General features: G+C 48.4%; 1 protein-coding gene across 2 annotated transcripts in view; it reads right to left on the minus strand.

Moving 5' to 3' along the window:
* The window catches only part of ADAMTSL1 (ADAMTS like 1), a 688426-nt gene extending 674215 nt beyond the window's left edge, over positions 1-14211 (minus strand). For both annotated transcript variants that reach the window (XM_065406494.1, XM_065406493.1), the window contains exon 1: positions 14125-14211. In XM_065406494.1, the coding sequence (XP_065262566.1) occupies positions 14125-14211 (87 nt within the window). The remainder of the gene's footprint in view (positions 1-14124) is intronic.
* Between the last annotated feature and the right edge of the window lie 620 nt (positions 14212-14831).

A 14831-nucleotide genomic window follows, 5' to 3' on the forward strand; every position in this document is an offset into this window, starting at 1 on the left:
CAATCCCCAGACAGATTTTTGCCCCAGATCCCTACATGGCCCCCCTCAAGGATTGAACTCACAACCCTGGGTTTAGCAGGCCAATATATATTATATTGACTGCACAATATCCCTCTCAAAGGGCATACAAAATACATAAACACAGAAGTCTGGGCAGACTTTAAAGAATGATTTTTTGGATAGGGTCAAATTTCACTTGGATAATGTATTCTTCACCAGCTGTTGTGAACTAATGTTGTATCATTGCTACGTGCTGTTAAAGACATGTCATGTTTCACCCCAGAGGTGGTTGCATTTCAGATGTGCAAAGTGCTTCAAGAAACATGATGAAAGAAACTACATAAAAAGTGTAAGATAGTAAGTAAATATTTAAAAATACCTGCATGTTTAATTTCCTTTTTTGATCACATAAGGCAAAGCTGCATGAACAATGTACATTTTATGCTATTTTGCTGAGGAGCTGCAGCCTTAAATCATGGACCTACTATGGAAAGTCATTAAAAAATGGCATTCCACATTTATTATGTCTCCATATTAAGTTAATTCAGTTTAAAAAATAGAAAGATAAATTTTCTACCTGCCAGAGCTACAGCCACTACCTCAATCTGATCTAACCACCAACCTGAATTTGGTCTTCCTCAAGCATCAGCAATAGTAATAAATATCCCTCAGAACAAACTATGTCTTCAGTTATACCTGTGCAGCCACATTAGACTTCACTGGGCATGCAGAGAGTGGCCATTAAAAAAAAAAAGACTTTTTTCCAGAGTAGAACTGCAGGAAAATAATAAATAAATAATAAAATAAATAAATAATAAAAATAATCTGTTTATATTCATGGGAGAGGATTTGGGTGGACAAGAAATTGGGGGGAACAGGGCAGCTGGCCCATTACATGGAACTGGGCTCAGCTCTCCTGTTCCAGACTAGATGCTCCCAGTTGGGTCAATTAAGAGGGTGGAGAGAATATAGGGGGCTATACAAGATTAGCTGGGAGTCACAGCAGACTGAGTCACTCAGGAGAAGGGCAGGAGAGGAGAGCTTCCCAAGACAGACAGTGATTCATGGGAGAAGGTTGAAGGCAGGAGAGCAGAAATAAGGTATTGCTGGATGGCTCTAGGCCAGAGAGGGCAGAAGGAAGGTGGAGCAGTAGAGAGCCCACTGATGACTCCGTGCTGGCATCCTGGACCCTGAGGAACAGTGACTGGGCCAGGGGAAGCGAGGGGTGCTCCCAGCAGAGAGGCTTTAGGAGTTCCCAGTGGGAAGAGCAGGGTTGCACCTCAGAAGGAAGGGCTGGAGTGGGTTTCCTGGCAGAGTGATGGAAGAGACTGGCTAAAGAACCTAGTTGTGACAGAAGACACTGGGGTATGGTGAGCACAGGGAATAGGTGCACTGGGGTAATATGAAGTATACGTTGGGACTGTTATGGATTATTTGCACTATGTTTTGTTAATAAATTGTGTAGATGGACTAGAAGACAAACTTGAACGGAGTTACTGGGGACCCAAGAAGGAAACTGAGGCAAGGGGCCACCTCCATGGTTGCCATGAGTGGGAGCCTGGGAAGAGGCCACAAATTTACCCTTGGCAATAAGACTAACCAAACCTAGGTTACCAAAATTGATGCGGTCACTTTTGACTCCTGAAGAGCGTGGTCTTCACAATCAATGCTCCTGTTAACACCGAGGGAGATAAGATATGTGCGGATTCAGAGTGCTCTATCTGCGTGACAATATTGTTAACCCAGCTACTGATGGAAATAGAGAAGAGCAACACCACATACTATACCCTTTGCTCTATGGCACTGACATCTTGAAATAGGAATCCTGAATATACTAGTGCAGAACCAAATCCGGTACACACATACCATCTGCTCCTATGCCAAGGAAATTAGACAAAGATGATCATATCCTTGCAACAGCCACAAAAAAACTAGAGACTAAAGACCAGGTTATGATGTATGAAAAGTGTTTGAATTTAGTTTTTGCACACTTTCTCTGCTGTACAAAAACGTGATCCTTATAATTCTGTAAAAAGCAACAGAGGGTCCTGTGGCACCTTTAAGACTAACAGATGTATTGGAGCATAAGCTTTCGTGGGTGAATGCCCACTTCGTCAGACGCATGGGACAAAGTGGGCATTCACCCACGAAAGCTTATGCTCCAATACATCTGTTAGTCTTAAAGGTGCCACAGGACCCTCTGTTGCTTTTTACAGATCCAGACTAACATGGCTACCCCTCTGATACTTATAATTCTGTATAAATCATGCACCGTCTATGGATCAGATGTGCATGTTGACCATAAAAATTCGATCTTTAATTTACACACCTACTTCCCCCACTCAGGTTTGGAGAAGAGTATCTATATTCTGTCATTTTCAGTATTGGCCAATTTCTACCCTGCCTTTATTCCCTTATTGGATCTTGTCGATTTGGCCAATTTCCTCAGCACCTGCACCAATGGAGTGCTAATGCCAGTGTCAGGGGCAGCTCTAGTTTTTTGCCACCCCAAGCACGGCAGGCAGGCTACCTTCAGTGGCATGCCTGCGGGAGGTCCCCGGTCCCACGGTTTCGGAGGCATGCCTGCGGGAGGTCGGCCGGTCCCGCGGTTTTGGCGTACCCGCCGCTGAATTGCCACCGAATCCGCGGGACCGGCGGACCTCCCGCAGGCAAGCCGCCGAAGACTGCCTCACTGCCGCCCTCGCAGGGACCGCCAGGGTGCCCCCGGTGGCTTGCCGCCCCAGGCACGCACTTGGAGCGCTGGTGCCTGGAGCCGCCGCTGGCCAGTGTAATTTGAGACTGTAATCCATTTAAAGGCCAGAGTGGCAGAGGTTTTTTTTTTTTATTATTCAGCTTACATAAAAATCTATTCTAGATAGTATACAAGTAAGATATCTTTCAAATGCAGGCACCAAATTTGAATCAGCCAAATCCCTAAATCTTCCTTTCAATTTAAAGAAAAGAATTATTTCTTAGTTCAAGGAAGTATTGTTTGTTTCTTGTAATTAAAAGTACACCTCTATCCCGATATAACGCAACCTGATATAACACGAATTCGGATATAACGCGGTAAAGCAGTGCTCCGGGGGGGCGGGGCTGCGCACTCCGGTGGATCAAAGCAAGTTTGATATAATGTGGTTTCACCTATAATGCGGTAAGGTTTTTTGGCTCCCGAGGACAGCATTATATCGGGGTAAAGGTGTAGTGATGTTCTTGAAGTGCAAAATAAAATGTTTCCTTTGAGTAACATCTTCCCCATTCCAGGAGTGTCAGAATCATCCCCTTACCAGACAAAGACGGATTAGGAGCTGCTGAGAGATTAAAAGGCTAACACTTTCTTTGATACAGTTTTTCTAATCTTTTACATGAGGTTACCATCACAGGTGGGAGTTGGGACATTACTTCACTAATTAATTTTTTTAGAATTTTACCCAAATTCATTGATCAGCTCCATCCCTAAACCCAGATTGCAGACAGAAGTGTTTTGTTCTAGAATAGGCAAGTAAAATAGATCAGTCAGAGGATGATGGAGCCCCTACAACTAAGATATAGGATAGAATTTCACAGCACCCATCCACAGATCCCTTCTGTCTTAAGAAATCAGGTGGGAGAGGAGAAAGTTAGGCATGCTGTAGGCCAACTTTTACAAAGAATTCAACTAGTACCTTGAGTGGTGGGTGAACTAGTTTCTATTTAATGTTATTCGCACTTCCTAATGTAAACTCCACTTGGTGTTTGCCAGCTCTTGGAGTGCCAGACTGAGCCTATTGGGGGCAGAGAGGGTGGGGGAAGGGTTCCTATCCTAGGGACTACAACTGTAATGGCTACCAGAGTACCCTGAATCCACTTCCCATAATGCTTGGAGCCAGGGGAGGGGACAGATTGGAGTAGAAACTCTCATTGAGGCCAATATGGAGATTTCTGCATGGAGTGACCTGGACAAGCAGTTTGCTGGGCCAATTCTGAGCCAGGGCTGCTCAGCCCCTTCAGTGGGAGTGGGGGGGGACAGGACAGCCTGACTCAGAGACAAGGGCACGTCTACACTTAAAATGTCGCTGTAGCACTTCAATGACGGGGAAAGCCCTCATATCGACATAGCACTGGCTACACCAGGGCTTATGTCAGTACAATTGTATCACTCAGGAGTTTGGAGTTTTCACACCCTAAGCAACACAGTTATACCCATGTAAGTTTATAGTTTAGATCTAACCAAAGAAACTTGATTTAGTTTCAGTTTTGAGCTTGGAGTGTGGGAGCGGTGAGAGAAGCAGAAAAGCATGATTAACTCCCTCTCTCCACAAAGGGAGTCTTTGACCTGCTGCAGGAAATGATGCATGGGTCAGGCAGTTCCAACCCTGCAGAAAGTAGCAGAGCTCCAACTTGGCACTGACTTGCAAGAGCCAACTGAGGCCTCCATAGCACTCCCTACCAGGCTCGCTGGTAGGAGGCAGGTGAGAACCCTGCCCAGGGGCAGGAACAAGTAAGGGAACCCTTGTTGTTTAAGTTGGCCATTATTCACAGCTCTGCAGCACTCATCTCAGGACTCCAACCTCTATGTGCCATCTGCCTGGGAAGGTGCCAGGGAGGGAGCTGGGGTTGGGAAGATTTGAGTGTGTTGGGAAGTGGTTGATTTGGTGTTTAGTACTTGTTAGCTAACCCTATCCCTTTCCTTCCCCAGATCCTATTTTCCTGGTCCTAATAAAGTCCCTCTTTGTTATACTGTTATTTTTCGGTGTGTCGTTCTTCTGGTGTGGTTGGTGCTGATGTACTTTTATTGTTTCTTGTGTATTGGATTTCTAACCCTTGCCTGGGAGTAGCATTATTCATTTTCCCAAGGGACAGCACCACCTGTGTTTTGGGGACAGTGAGGAGTCACCTGGGTCGAGGCACCTGATGTCTGAAAAAGAAACCAGGATCCAACCCATGGGAGAAGCCACTGCAAGTAGCAAATACCAGGAAGGAGTCTTGAGCCACCCCTTGAGGGATGGAGTGCATTAAAAGGGTGGAGTTTGCAAGATAGTATTGACTTGCTGATACTTACCCAAACGAAGGGGGAAAAAACACATCAAGACACCGAGAACAATGCCACAGGTATCCAGCAAGGGACTGCTTATCTAAACATCTCAACAGCATCTGTTTAGAGTCTAAAAGCCTCATAAGAATTGGGGGCACACTGTGCTAGGTGCTGTACAAATATAGAAGACAACACTGTTAGTGATACAGTCAAGGAGTGCAGCCTTAACCCCTGTTAATATATGGCAAATCTGAGTCCTTCCCTTAGCTATAACTCCTAGCCTGCATAAAGAATGAAACTACTGAAATTACCATCAGCTTATTTGGTGAGACAGCTGGGCACCAAAGATGACTGGCTAACTGGCACAGATCAAATCCAAGGCAAAGTATTTCTCCTTCCCTCCTCTTCCCTCTCTCCCCCCCAAAAGGTGGTGCCTATTACCCTCAAAAGGGAATAAGGTAGAATGGCATCGCAGCAGATACAGGGAACAAACTCATGGGCCAACAGCTAGAAGTTTGACCTATTGCATGCAGTCCTTCTCCTTTCTTGTCCCTGAGTGAGGCATCATAGCAGAAGAACTGGTTCTTGGAGGCAATCAGAGAAAGAGATGACCTCTTCAGAGGTCAGAAAACAACATCAAATAATCTTAAATGAATCAAACTGTATCATAGAATCTCTATGGATAGAAATTCCGTGCTTTAATAAGACCATGATAGTGACAGTGATTGTGAAATACTCAGAGATTACAGAGGCTAGGGGGGAAAAAAACAACAACAACAAACACCTCAACAATAATGAGGGATTTCAACTATTCCCTTATTGATGGGTACATGTCACCTCAGGACGGGATGCAGAGATAAATTTCTTGACACCATTAATGATTGTTTCTTGGAGCAGCTAGCCCTGGAACCCACAAGGGGAAAAGCAATTCTTGATTTAGTCCTAAGAGAAGCACAGGATCTAGTCCAAGAATGAATATAGTTGAACTCCTCCATAATAGCAACCATAATGTAATTAAATTTAAAATCCTTGTAGCAGGGAAAATACCAAAGAAACCCATCACAGCAGCATTTAACTTCAAAAAGGGGAACTATTTTTTTTTTTAAAAAAGGAAGCTAGTTAAACAAAAATTAAAAGGAACAGTCACAAGAGTGAAATGCCTGCAAGCTGCATGGGAACTATTTAAAAACATCATGGTAGAGCAGGGGTAGGCAAACTCCGTCCCGCAGGCCGGATCTGTCCCATCTGGGCTTTGGATCCGGCCTGCGGGATTGCCACCCCGGTGGCGCCGCAGGGCTAAGGCAGGCTCTCTGCCTGCCATGGCCCCGGGCCGCTCCCGAAAGCAGCTGGCACCACATCCTTATGGCCCCTGGGGGGGAGGAGGGGCAGAGGGCTCTGCGCCCTGTCCTCGCCTGCAGGCACCACCCCCCGCAGCGCCCACTGGCCAGGAACAGGGAACCACACCCAGCTATTCCCAGGTTTCCCCCTGCACCCTTGCTCATTGTACAATCGGTTTCCCTTCACCCCAATTGGTCCCCAGCCTTTGTCCAGCCACTTCCAGGCTCCTTCCCCTCCCCCAGCTTCTCATTCTATCAAAACCTTCCCTTCCCTCTCTAAGCTAGTTCTCAGTCCCTGTCCTCCCCATCCCAGTCTCCTTGCCCTGCCTGTCTCTCCTCCCTCCCTCCGATCCCAGTCTCACCAGGCTCCTTGTCCCAATCTACTCCTTTTCCTCCCCCAGGCTCCAAAGTTTGGCTCTTGCCTCCTCTGCATTCAGGCCAGGCAGCTTTCTCCTCCATGCTGCATGGGCACCAGCAGCGAGGTCATTGCGAGAACAGAAGAGGCAGGCTCCCTGCTCTCAGTTCCACCCTGGCCCAAAGCAGTCAAGAGTAGCAATTATAAGGGAAGTCCAACTTTGCCTCTGTAGGCCTGGGCTGGAGCACACTTACTTGGAGGGGCCAAGGGGAGATTCATGTGAAGTTCTGCCACACATAGTAGCTATGAGGGGATGAAACCTGCTCAGTCACTCTGTGCCAATGCTGCATGAGCAGCCTGGCCAGCATTAGGAGCTGTGAGGGGCTGGCAGTTATTCTGGAAGGACAGAATCTTCTCAATGTTTAGTAGCTAAAATCTCAGAAGTCTCTGCTGGGCATATACAAATGGAGATTTTTCAAAGATTTAGAACTTGTCTATACAACAAAATTAAGTCGACTTAAGTCAAGTTGATGTACAGCCGCCACAGCAATTAAAGAGGTGGTTGATGTCCACACTTGCTCCTTCTGTCAGTGGTGCACATCCTCACCAGGAGGGCTTCCATTGACTGAAGTGGGGCACTGTGGGACACTGACAGCTGGAGCCAAGCAGCCCTGGGGCTGACAGCCTCAGGCATGTCAGCCAGGCATGGGGCTCACAGCCGAGCCTCCTCTCCCCCCACCCCAGCACTGACAGCCCAAGCCCCCAAACCCACCCCAGTGCTGACAGCTCGAGCTGTCAGCTGAGAGAGCCCTGTGCCCAGCTGACTGTTCATGCTTTCAGCACCGGAGCAGGGTGGAGGCCCAGTTGTGAGCCCACATCTGGTTGACTGTTCAGGCTATCATCGCCGGGGCAGTGAGGGGAGAACTCCAGCTGTCAGCCCCACTTGCAGTTGGCAGCCAACAGACAATTTAACTAATGCAGCGTCTACACCGACACTGCATCGCCCTAACTACATTGACCTAAGCGCTACCCCTCTCGTGGAGGCGGAGTTACAATGTCAGTGTAGCGGGCCACTTACTTGTAGCATTGTAAGCTACTGACATAATTAGTTGGTTGTAAGCTGCCTTATGTCTACCTAACTCTGTAGTTTAGACTGAGCCTTATAATTTTGGTCAAATTTTGGGTGGATTTTCACAGAAATGGCAAAAGGCACATCCCTGACACAAGATCATCATGTTGCCAAATTTCAAGGCCTTGCTCCAAAGCATGGGAGTATTAGAGATTCTCAGAGAAGAGTCACCAGAAGTTTTTTTTAAGTGACAAGACAATTTATTTCTTCTTAACCTCATTCTCTGAAATAGCTCCATTGTTTTGGCTGAAACTTTCAGATAATCAGCCTGAGGCAGACACCCCTTATGGAAAATTTCAGCTCAGTTTAAGTTTAGCAAAATTATAAGCAACAGAAAACAGAGTCTCATAGTGGAAACCAGCAGGCAACCTTAACAACAGGTAGTGCTACTAGCACCACATACATTAATGGATGTTGCTGTAAAGAAAATATTCTCCCACACGGCTCACACCTTCATCGCATAGTATACCAAGATCCAAAATTAGTATACAGTAAAGCTCAAAAAGAGAGGTTATCTATTAAAGAAGACAAACATCTAATTAGATTGTAAGCTTTTCAGAGCAGGCAGGCACCTTCTCATGTGTTTGTACAAAAACCTTGCATAACAGAACCTTGATCCAGAATGCAAGGTACTATCATAATTCACACAATACAAGTACATCAGATTAGGTTGATAGATACTAATGATTTCTGAGGCTACGTTGCTTTGTAATAAAGATTAAAAAAATCAAGAGGGACGTTTTGATATCAAAGTGCTGGTTGACTAGATAATTTAAGATTGCTATTCTCATAGGATTCTGTCTCCAAGTCATTTTTGGAGATAAAAATTGTCTTTACAACATCCCATATGTTTTAAAGCTGAAGTAGTTTGATCTTTCAACCCAACTAACTCCCTAATTGTAACGTGAACGTAGTCTTCAAAACATATGGATTGCAAAAGCATCTCTACTGACAGTGAATTACCCTATTTAAAATTGAACCTAGTTTTTAATTAGGTAATTTTTCTGTGTAGTGAAATACAAATCAACATGTCCTTGGAGTAGACTAGCATGAAGTAAATATAGCATGGAAGAGAAGGCAAAGCTAGATGTAACCTTCTGCAGCTTTCAGTGGTAGTTATTGTACTACAAACATGCAGAGGTGAGCTGGAGCTGGTTCCCACCAGTTCGCGGTTGTTAAATTTAGAAGCCCTTTTAGAACCGGTTGTCCCGTGAGGGACAACTGGTTCGAAAAGGGCTTTTAAATTTAACAAAAGTTCCAGCAGCTCCCTGCCCTTCCCCCGGCCCCAGCTCATCTCACTCCGCCTCTGCCTCCTCCCCTGAACACTCCCCCGGCTTCTCCTCCCCCTCCCCGCAAATCAGCTGTTCGCGCGGGAAGCCTGGGAGGGCTGAGAAGGAAGCAGCGGCTTCCGCAGGTGAGCTGGGGCAGGGGCGCAAGGAGGGCGCCCCGGTCGGCCCCAGCCAGCCGGGCGCCCCGGCTCCATCCGCCGGGCCCAGCCCTGTCCCCGGCCGGCCTGGTGCCCCGGCTCCGGCAGAGCGGCTCCGGTCCCAACCCCGGCCCCAGCCGAGCGGCTCCGGCTCTGGCCGAGCGGCCCCGGTCCCAACCCCGGCCCCAGCCGAGCGGCTCCGGCTCTGGCCGAGCGGCCCGGCCCAGCCCCCACCTCCAGGCAGCGCGGTAAGGGGGCAGGGAGGGGGTGTTGGATAGAGGGCAGAGGAGTTGGGGGTGTGGATTAGTGTCGGGGCGGTCAGAGGGCAGGGAACAGGGGGATTGAATGGGGGCAAGGGTCCGGGGGGGCAGTCAGGAAGGAGCAGGGGTTGGATGGGGTGGTGGGGGGCAGTCAGGGGCAGGGATTCCAGGGGCAGTCAGGGGACAGACAGAAGGGGTGGTTGGATGGGGCAGGGGTCCCGGGGGGGCATCAGGAATGAGAGGAGGGGTTGGATGGGGCAGCAGGGGGCAGTCAGGGGACAGGGAAGGGGGGTGGATGGGGCAGGGGTCCCAGGGGGGCTGTCAAGGAACGTGGGGGGTTGGATGGGGCAGGAGGCCTGGGGGCACGACCCCCTCGTGGGGTGAGGAGGAGGGAACCGGTTGTTAATATTTTGGCAGCTCATCACTGCAAACATGTACAGTAAAAGGATGTCCTTCACTCCCAAGAATAGCTTCCTATGCCACTTGTTAATATTTTATAATAGTGCCTAGAGGCCCCAATAAGGATCAGTGTATTGTGCACATTCAGCGCCTAGTACAAAGCGAGATGCAGTCCCTGCAAAGAGCTTACAATTTAAATGCACAACACAGAGAGGGGAAACAGGAAGTATAATGAGGGGCACAGAGATTAAGCGGCTTGCCCAAAATCACATAGGAAGCCAACAAAAATGACTAGGGGTATAGAACGGCTTCTGTATGAGGAGAGATTAATAAGACTAGGACTTTTCCGCTTGGAAAAGAGGCGACTAAGGTGGGATATGATAGAGGTCTATAAAATCATGAGTGGTGTGGAGAAAGTGAATAAGGAAGTGTTTACTCCTTCTCATAATACAAGAACAAGGGGCCACCAAATGAAATTAATAGGTAGCAGGTTTAAAACAAACACAAGCACGTATTTTTTCATGCAGTGCACTGTCAACCTCTGGAACTCCTTGCCAGAGGGTGTTGTGAAGGCCAATACTATAAGGGGGTTCAAAAGGGAGTTAGATAGATTCATGGAAGATAGCCATTGATGGACCTATTAGCCAGGATGGGGAGGAATGGTGTCCCTAGCCTCTGTTTGCCAGAAGCTGGGATTGGATGACAGGGCCCAGATCACTTGATGATAACATGTCTGTTCATTCCCTCTGGGGCACCTGACATTGGCCACTGTTGGAAGACAGGATACTGGGCTAGATGAACCTTTGGTCTGACCCAATATGGCCGTTCTTATGTTGCAGAGCCAGGAATTGAATCCAGATCTTGAGTCCAGCACCATCAGCGTAATACTTTGACGAAGTTAGAGAGTCAGTCTAGCTTCTTGCTCCCAAAAATTCAATAGGCAGAAATCTGCTTTATTTTCTGTTACCTGACACTTCCAGCCTTCATAATTCTTGAGGGAATCTTATTAAACACAATAAACAGTTCAATTTTATTTTCAAATCAATGTGGGGCAACAGAAGGCTTTGAGTGTTATCTTTTACCATAAGATGATATTTTAATGCCATTTAAACCCTGAGTTCATAGTCAAGATAGCATTTAATGCAGAAAAACCCAAATATTAATATGTACATTTTTATGCCATTCCAAGAAACTGTAAACTCTTCAAGGCAGGGACCATCTTTTAATTGTGTGTGTTTTCTGTGCCTAGCACAATGGGGCCCTGATCCTCACCTGGGGACTCTTGCTAGCACTTTACAAAGAAACAGCAACGGTGTGCTGGGGTAGCCCCAAGAGAAGTTGTTCATCAATCCAGACCATCTAAATGTAAAATCGAAGGCAGCCATACAGTGAAGAGGCAATGCCAAATTCCACTACTTCAATTGTTACATTGAGTATCTAAATGAATTTCAATTTAGAGTTAAGTATTCAACATAAGAGCCAAAGAAAACTTCACTGCATTTCTGTTGCAGCTCTAACCCAGCCCCTCTGTGCCCTGTAGAACTACTCCACGAACTCCGAGACATGATTGGAATAATTTGGAAAAAAAAATCCTTATACAAAAAGCAAGGAGTTACTTTGACCCCCCTCCCCCCCCCCCAAAGAAAAGTTGCTTTGGAAGCAGAGGAAAGCAGAGACCCAGATAAACAGAGTGAGAGCAGGTGTGCAGAGACAGAACCCAGTGCTAAGAGGCAGATCTGATTGGTCTAGGGGCAGGACTGAGAAGGTAGATAAGGAAAGGGTAGGCAGGAGTTCCACCGCGAATCCAGGCTAATGTGGCTTTAATAACCTGTAAAATAAGGTGCAGGGCTTACTTTGTCTCTCAAAACAAGTCTCTTCCAGCATCAGTTTCCATATTATGGTGCAATCTGAAGACATTTACCTAAGCAGGCTAATATGCAAGCTCTGTAAGTACACCAATACTAGAATAGTAGTATTTTGCCCAAGTGTACTCTGGTGATGCACTTATGAGCCAGTCCAGAGAGGATCATACTTCTACATCGACACTTCAGTTATTTTGTCTGTGGCACTGTTTTCTTCACAGACCTCTCAATGTTATTTCTCAAGCCTGGGAAAATAACCTATACCTTAAACACACACACACACACACACACACACACACACACACAATTTCATTCACTGTTTGTCCCAAGAGCACTGAATGCGGATCCCCTGTCTTATTTCTCCCTGACTACACTCCCTGAAGTAAAAGCTCCACAACAGTGAATCCATGACTAAGCAAAGTAAATTACTTTGCAGAGCATGCAAGTGGGTGTAAATTATACTCATGAGAAACCCATTGACACAGCCCACTTCAGCACATTGCTCTCAGAAAAAGAATTACTCATTTGAAAACACAGACAGGATACTACCAAAGTTATTCTATTTCTTGGAAACATTTCCTCCCCACAAGAGGATAAAAACCTGCACTCCTGACATTCAGTAAAGCTTAATAGTACACAACTTTTATTATAAAGACCCTCCCATCCTCCCTTCCTGAGAGCTTTAAAACTAACCTCAGTTTGAGTTTCAACAACTTTTGCTGGGAAAGCATGACTGTAATACAGGGCCATTTATAAAAAGGGATGCACAAAATCAGCCATTACTGATGTTAGTGTTAGTGCATCTGGCTATAGATTAGGAACGGAGGGGATAAGTCTGCAGAGGGTAGTGGGCTGTTTTGGACACACAAGTTTGTAAGAACTGACTATTATTTCTTCTCTGTATTTTGATGTAGGCCCTTTGCGGACTGGGGAACCCATTGTGGCACTATACCTAGAATTTAAGGTATTTGGTATAGGGACCCTGTCTATCTAAGCTTTGTCCTATACAGGTTCTTGTATCACCTTCATCCAAGCAGTATCCACCACCTTTCAGCAGTGCATCCATCAACCTTACTACTACTGGCGACAGGTGGCTCATTTGCTCTCCTCATTGGGAGACCTGTGTTTACAGTCTAGAGTTTGTTTTGATAGGGTTTCTTTGTTTTCTTAAACAAGACACACAACATATCAGCAAAATGTTACATATAAAATACAAAACTAGTTAGCTGCAGGCTCACCTTTACTGCTGCTATTAGTTTCCCCAAAGCTATCCACTCCCTGCCTGACCAGGGCAATCTGCTCCGCTGCTGTTAACCCAGAGTCCTTTCTGCCTGCCTCCCCACAACAACAGCTCTCCTCTTTTACAGGATGAGCGGAGACCTGATGACATCACACCCACCAGTATGCAAGTTTCCAGACCCACAGTGGCACTTCTAAAAAAAAGTCTCTGTAGGTGCCCCACTTACAGGCTGCTACAGGTGTTCTAGCAGCAGCCAGGAAGTGTGTCTGCCCCCCAGGTGAGGGAGGGGCTCCTGCCCTGCATGGTACATTTGAAGAGGACGGGCCAGTTGGTGCATGGGCTGGATGCAGGGTGTGAAAGGGGTGCTGCTACTGCTATCCTGCCTCAGGAGGAGGGCACCTGCCCCAGATGGTGCCTGGAGAATAGTGTAGGCCTCCCAGACCTTATTCACACCTGAGGGGCACAGCCTGACCTGGATTTGCCTGGCCCCCCACTACTACAGGCCTGCTGCATGCAGAGGTTGTGACCCTGTCCCCAGGAGATGTGCGGGGCTCCTGCCCCACGCGGTGCCCCCAGAAGTAAGGAGTCGCCGCTGGGGCCATGTGTGAGGAGAGTGGGGACCCCAAACCCGGCTCCTCCCTCCTCCCCATCCCAGCTGCTCCCGCTGCAGCAGCCAAGAGGTGCCGGCTGCGAGCGCTCCTGCCAAGCCTCCAAGCCTGCCGGGATGGCAGCCGCTCTGGGCACACGCGGGCGGGGAAGAGCCGGGTGGGCAGGAGCAGCAGCCGCCGCTCAGCGCCGAATGCCGCACGCCTGCGAGAGCCGCCCCGGCCTGCGCCGAGCGCGAGCGGTGCGCGGGGGCTGAGCGCGCCAGACTCGGCTCCAGCCAGCAAGAGCCACCCCGTGCCCGCCCTCGCGGGGAACCTGCTGCCGGCGGCGCGATACCGGGGCCGCCCTCCGGGGAGAGGCGCGGGACAGGCGGGCGCTGCTGCCCCTTGGTAATGGGGGCGGCTGGAGATAACCGTGCCCGGCCCTCACGGGGGCGGCAGAGCGAAGCCCAGCACGCGAGAGGCTAGCAGAGGAAATGGGAAGCAACTTCTCTTACCTGCGTAGCGGAGCACAGGAGCCACAAGGTGGCTGAGAGGATGGGGGTCTTAGCAGCCCAGCTGTGCTGCTCCCCTGGCGCTGACATCCTCTCCCCGGGGCGGGGGAGGTGGAAATCTGCCAGCAAACCTCCCCTCACCTCGGACCTCCTGCCTTAGTCCGTCCAGAGGCGACTGCCGCTGCTCCTGCTTACGCTCCGCGTCTGGTGGCGCAGTTCAAGCTCCAAGTGCCTCTCCCTTGGTGGCAAGGCAGTCTGCCCATGGGGCATAGGCAGGCTTGTGTGAATGGTGCATGGGCGGGGGGATACTTGTCCTGGCTCAGGAGGGCAGGATAATGTGTTGAAACGCTCCCCCCTGCTCCTCCCCTCCTCGTGTCCGGGCTGCTAGAAGGCGGAGAGTAACAGACACCGATCCGCCCGGAGCTGCTGCGGTGTTAATTTCAGGATCCAAGCGTCTAAAACATATTGTTACTAAATTTATAAGTTTGCTGAGCGGGCGGCTGGCTGGGGAGGGACTAGCCCCACCTTGCACGCCTTAAAGAGACACCGCTGCTTTCCCTGGAGGTCTGAGGTTTTCATCTCACCCACGTCCCAGCCCACTGTGGAAGCACCACTGTCACTCTCCTCCACTTCTGCTCTGGAGGCTTCCCCCACTCCACATCTCTCTCTCCTACAGCTGAGCTATTCATCCTATTGCCTTTCAGCTGAAA

Source organism: Emys orbicularis, chromosome 6 (assembly GCF_028017835.1).
Source record: "Emys orbicularis isolate rEmyOrb1 chromosome 6, rEmyOrb1.hap1, whole genome shotgun sequence".
In the NCBI taxonomy this organism is placed as follows: Eukaryota; Metazoa; Chordata; order Testudines; family Emydidae; genus Emys; species Emys orbicularis.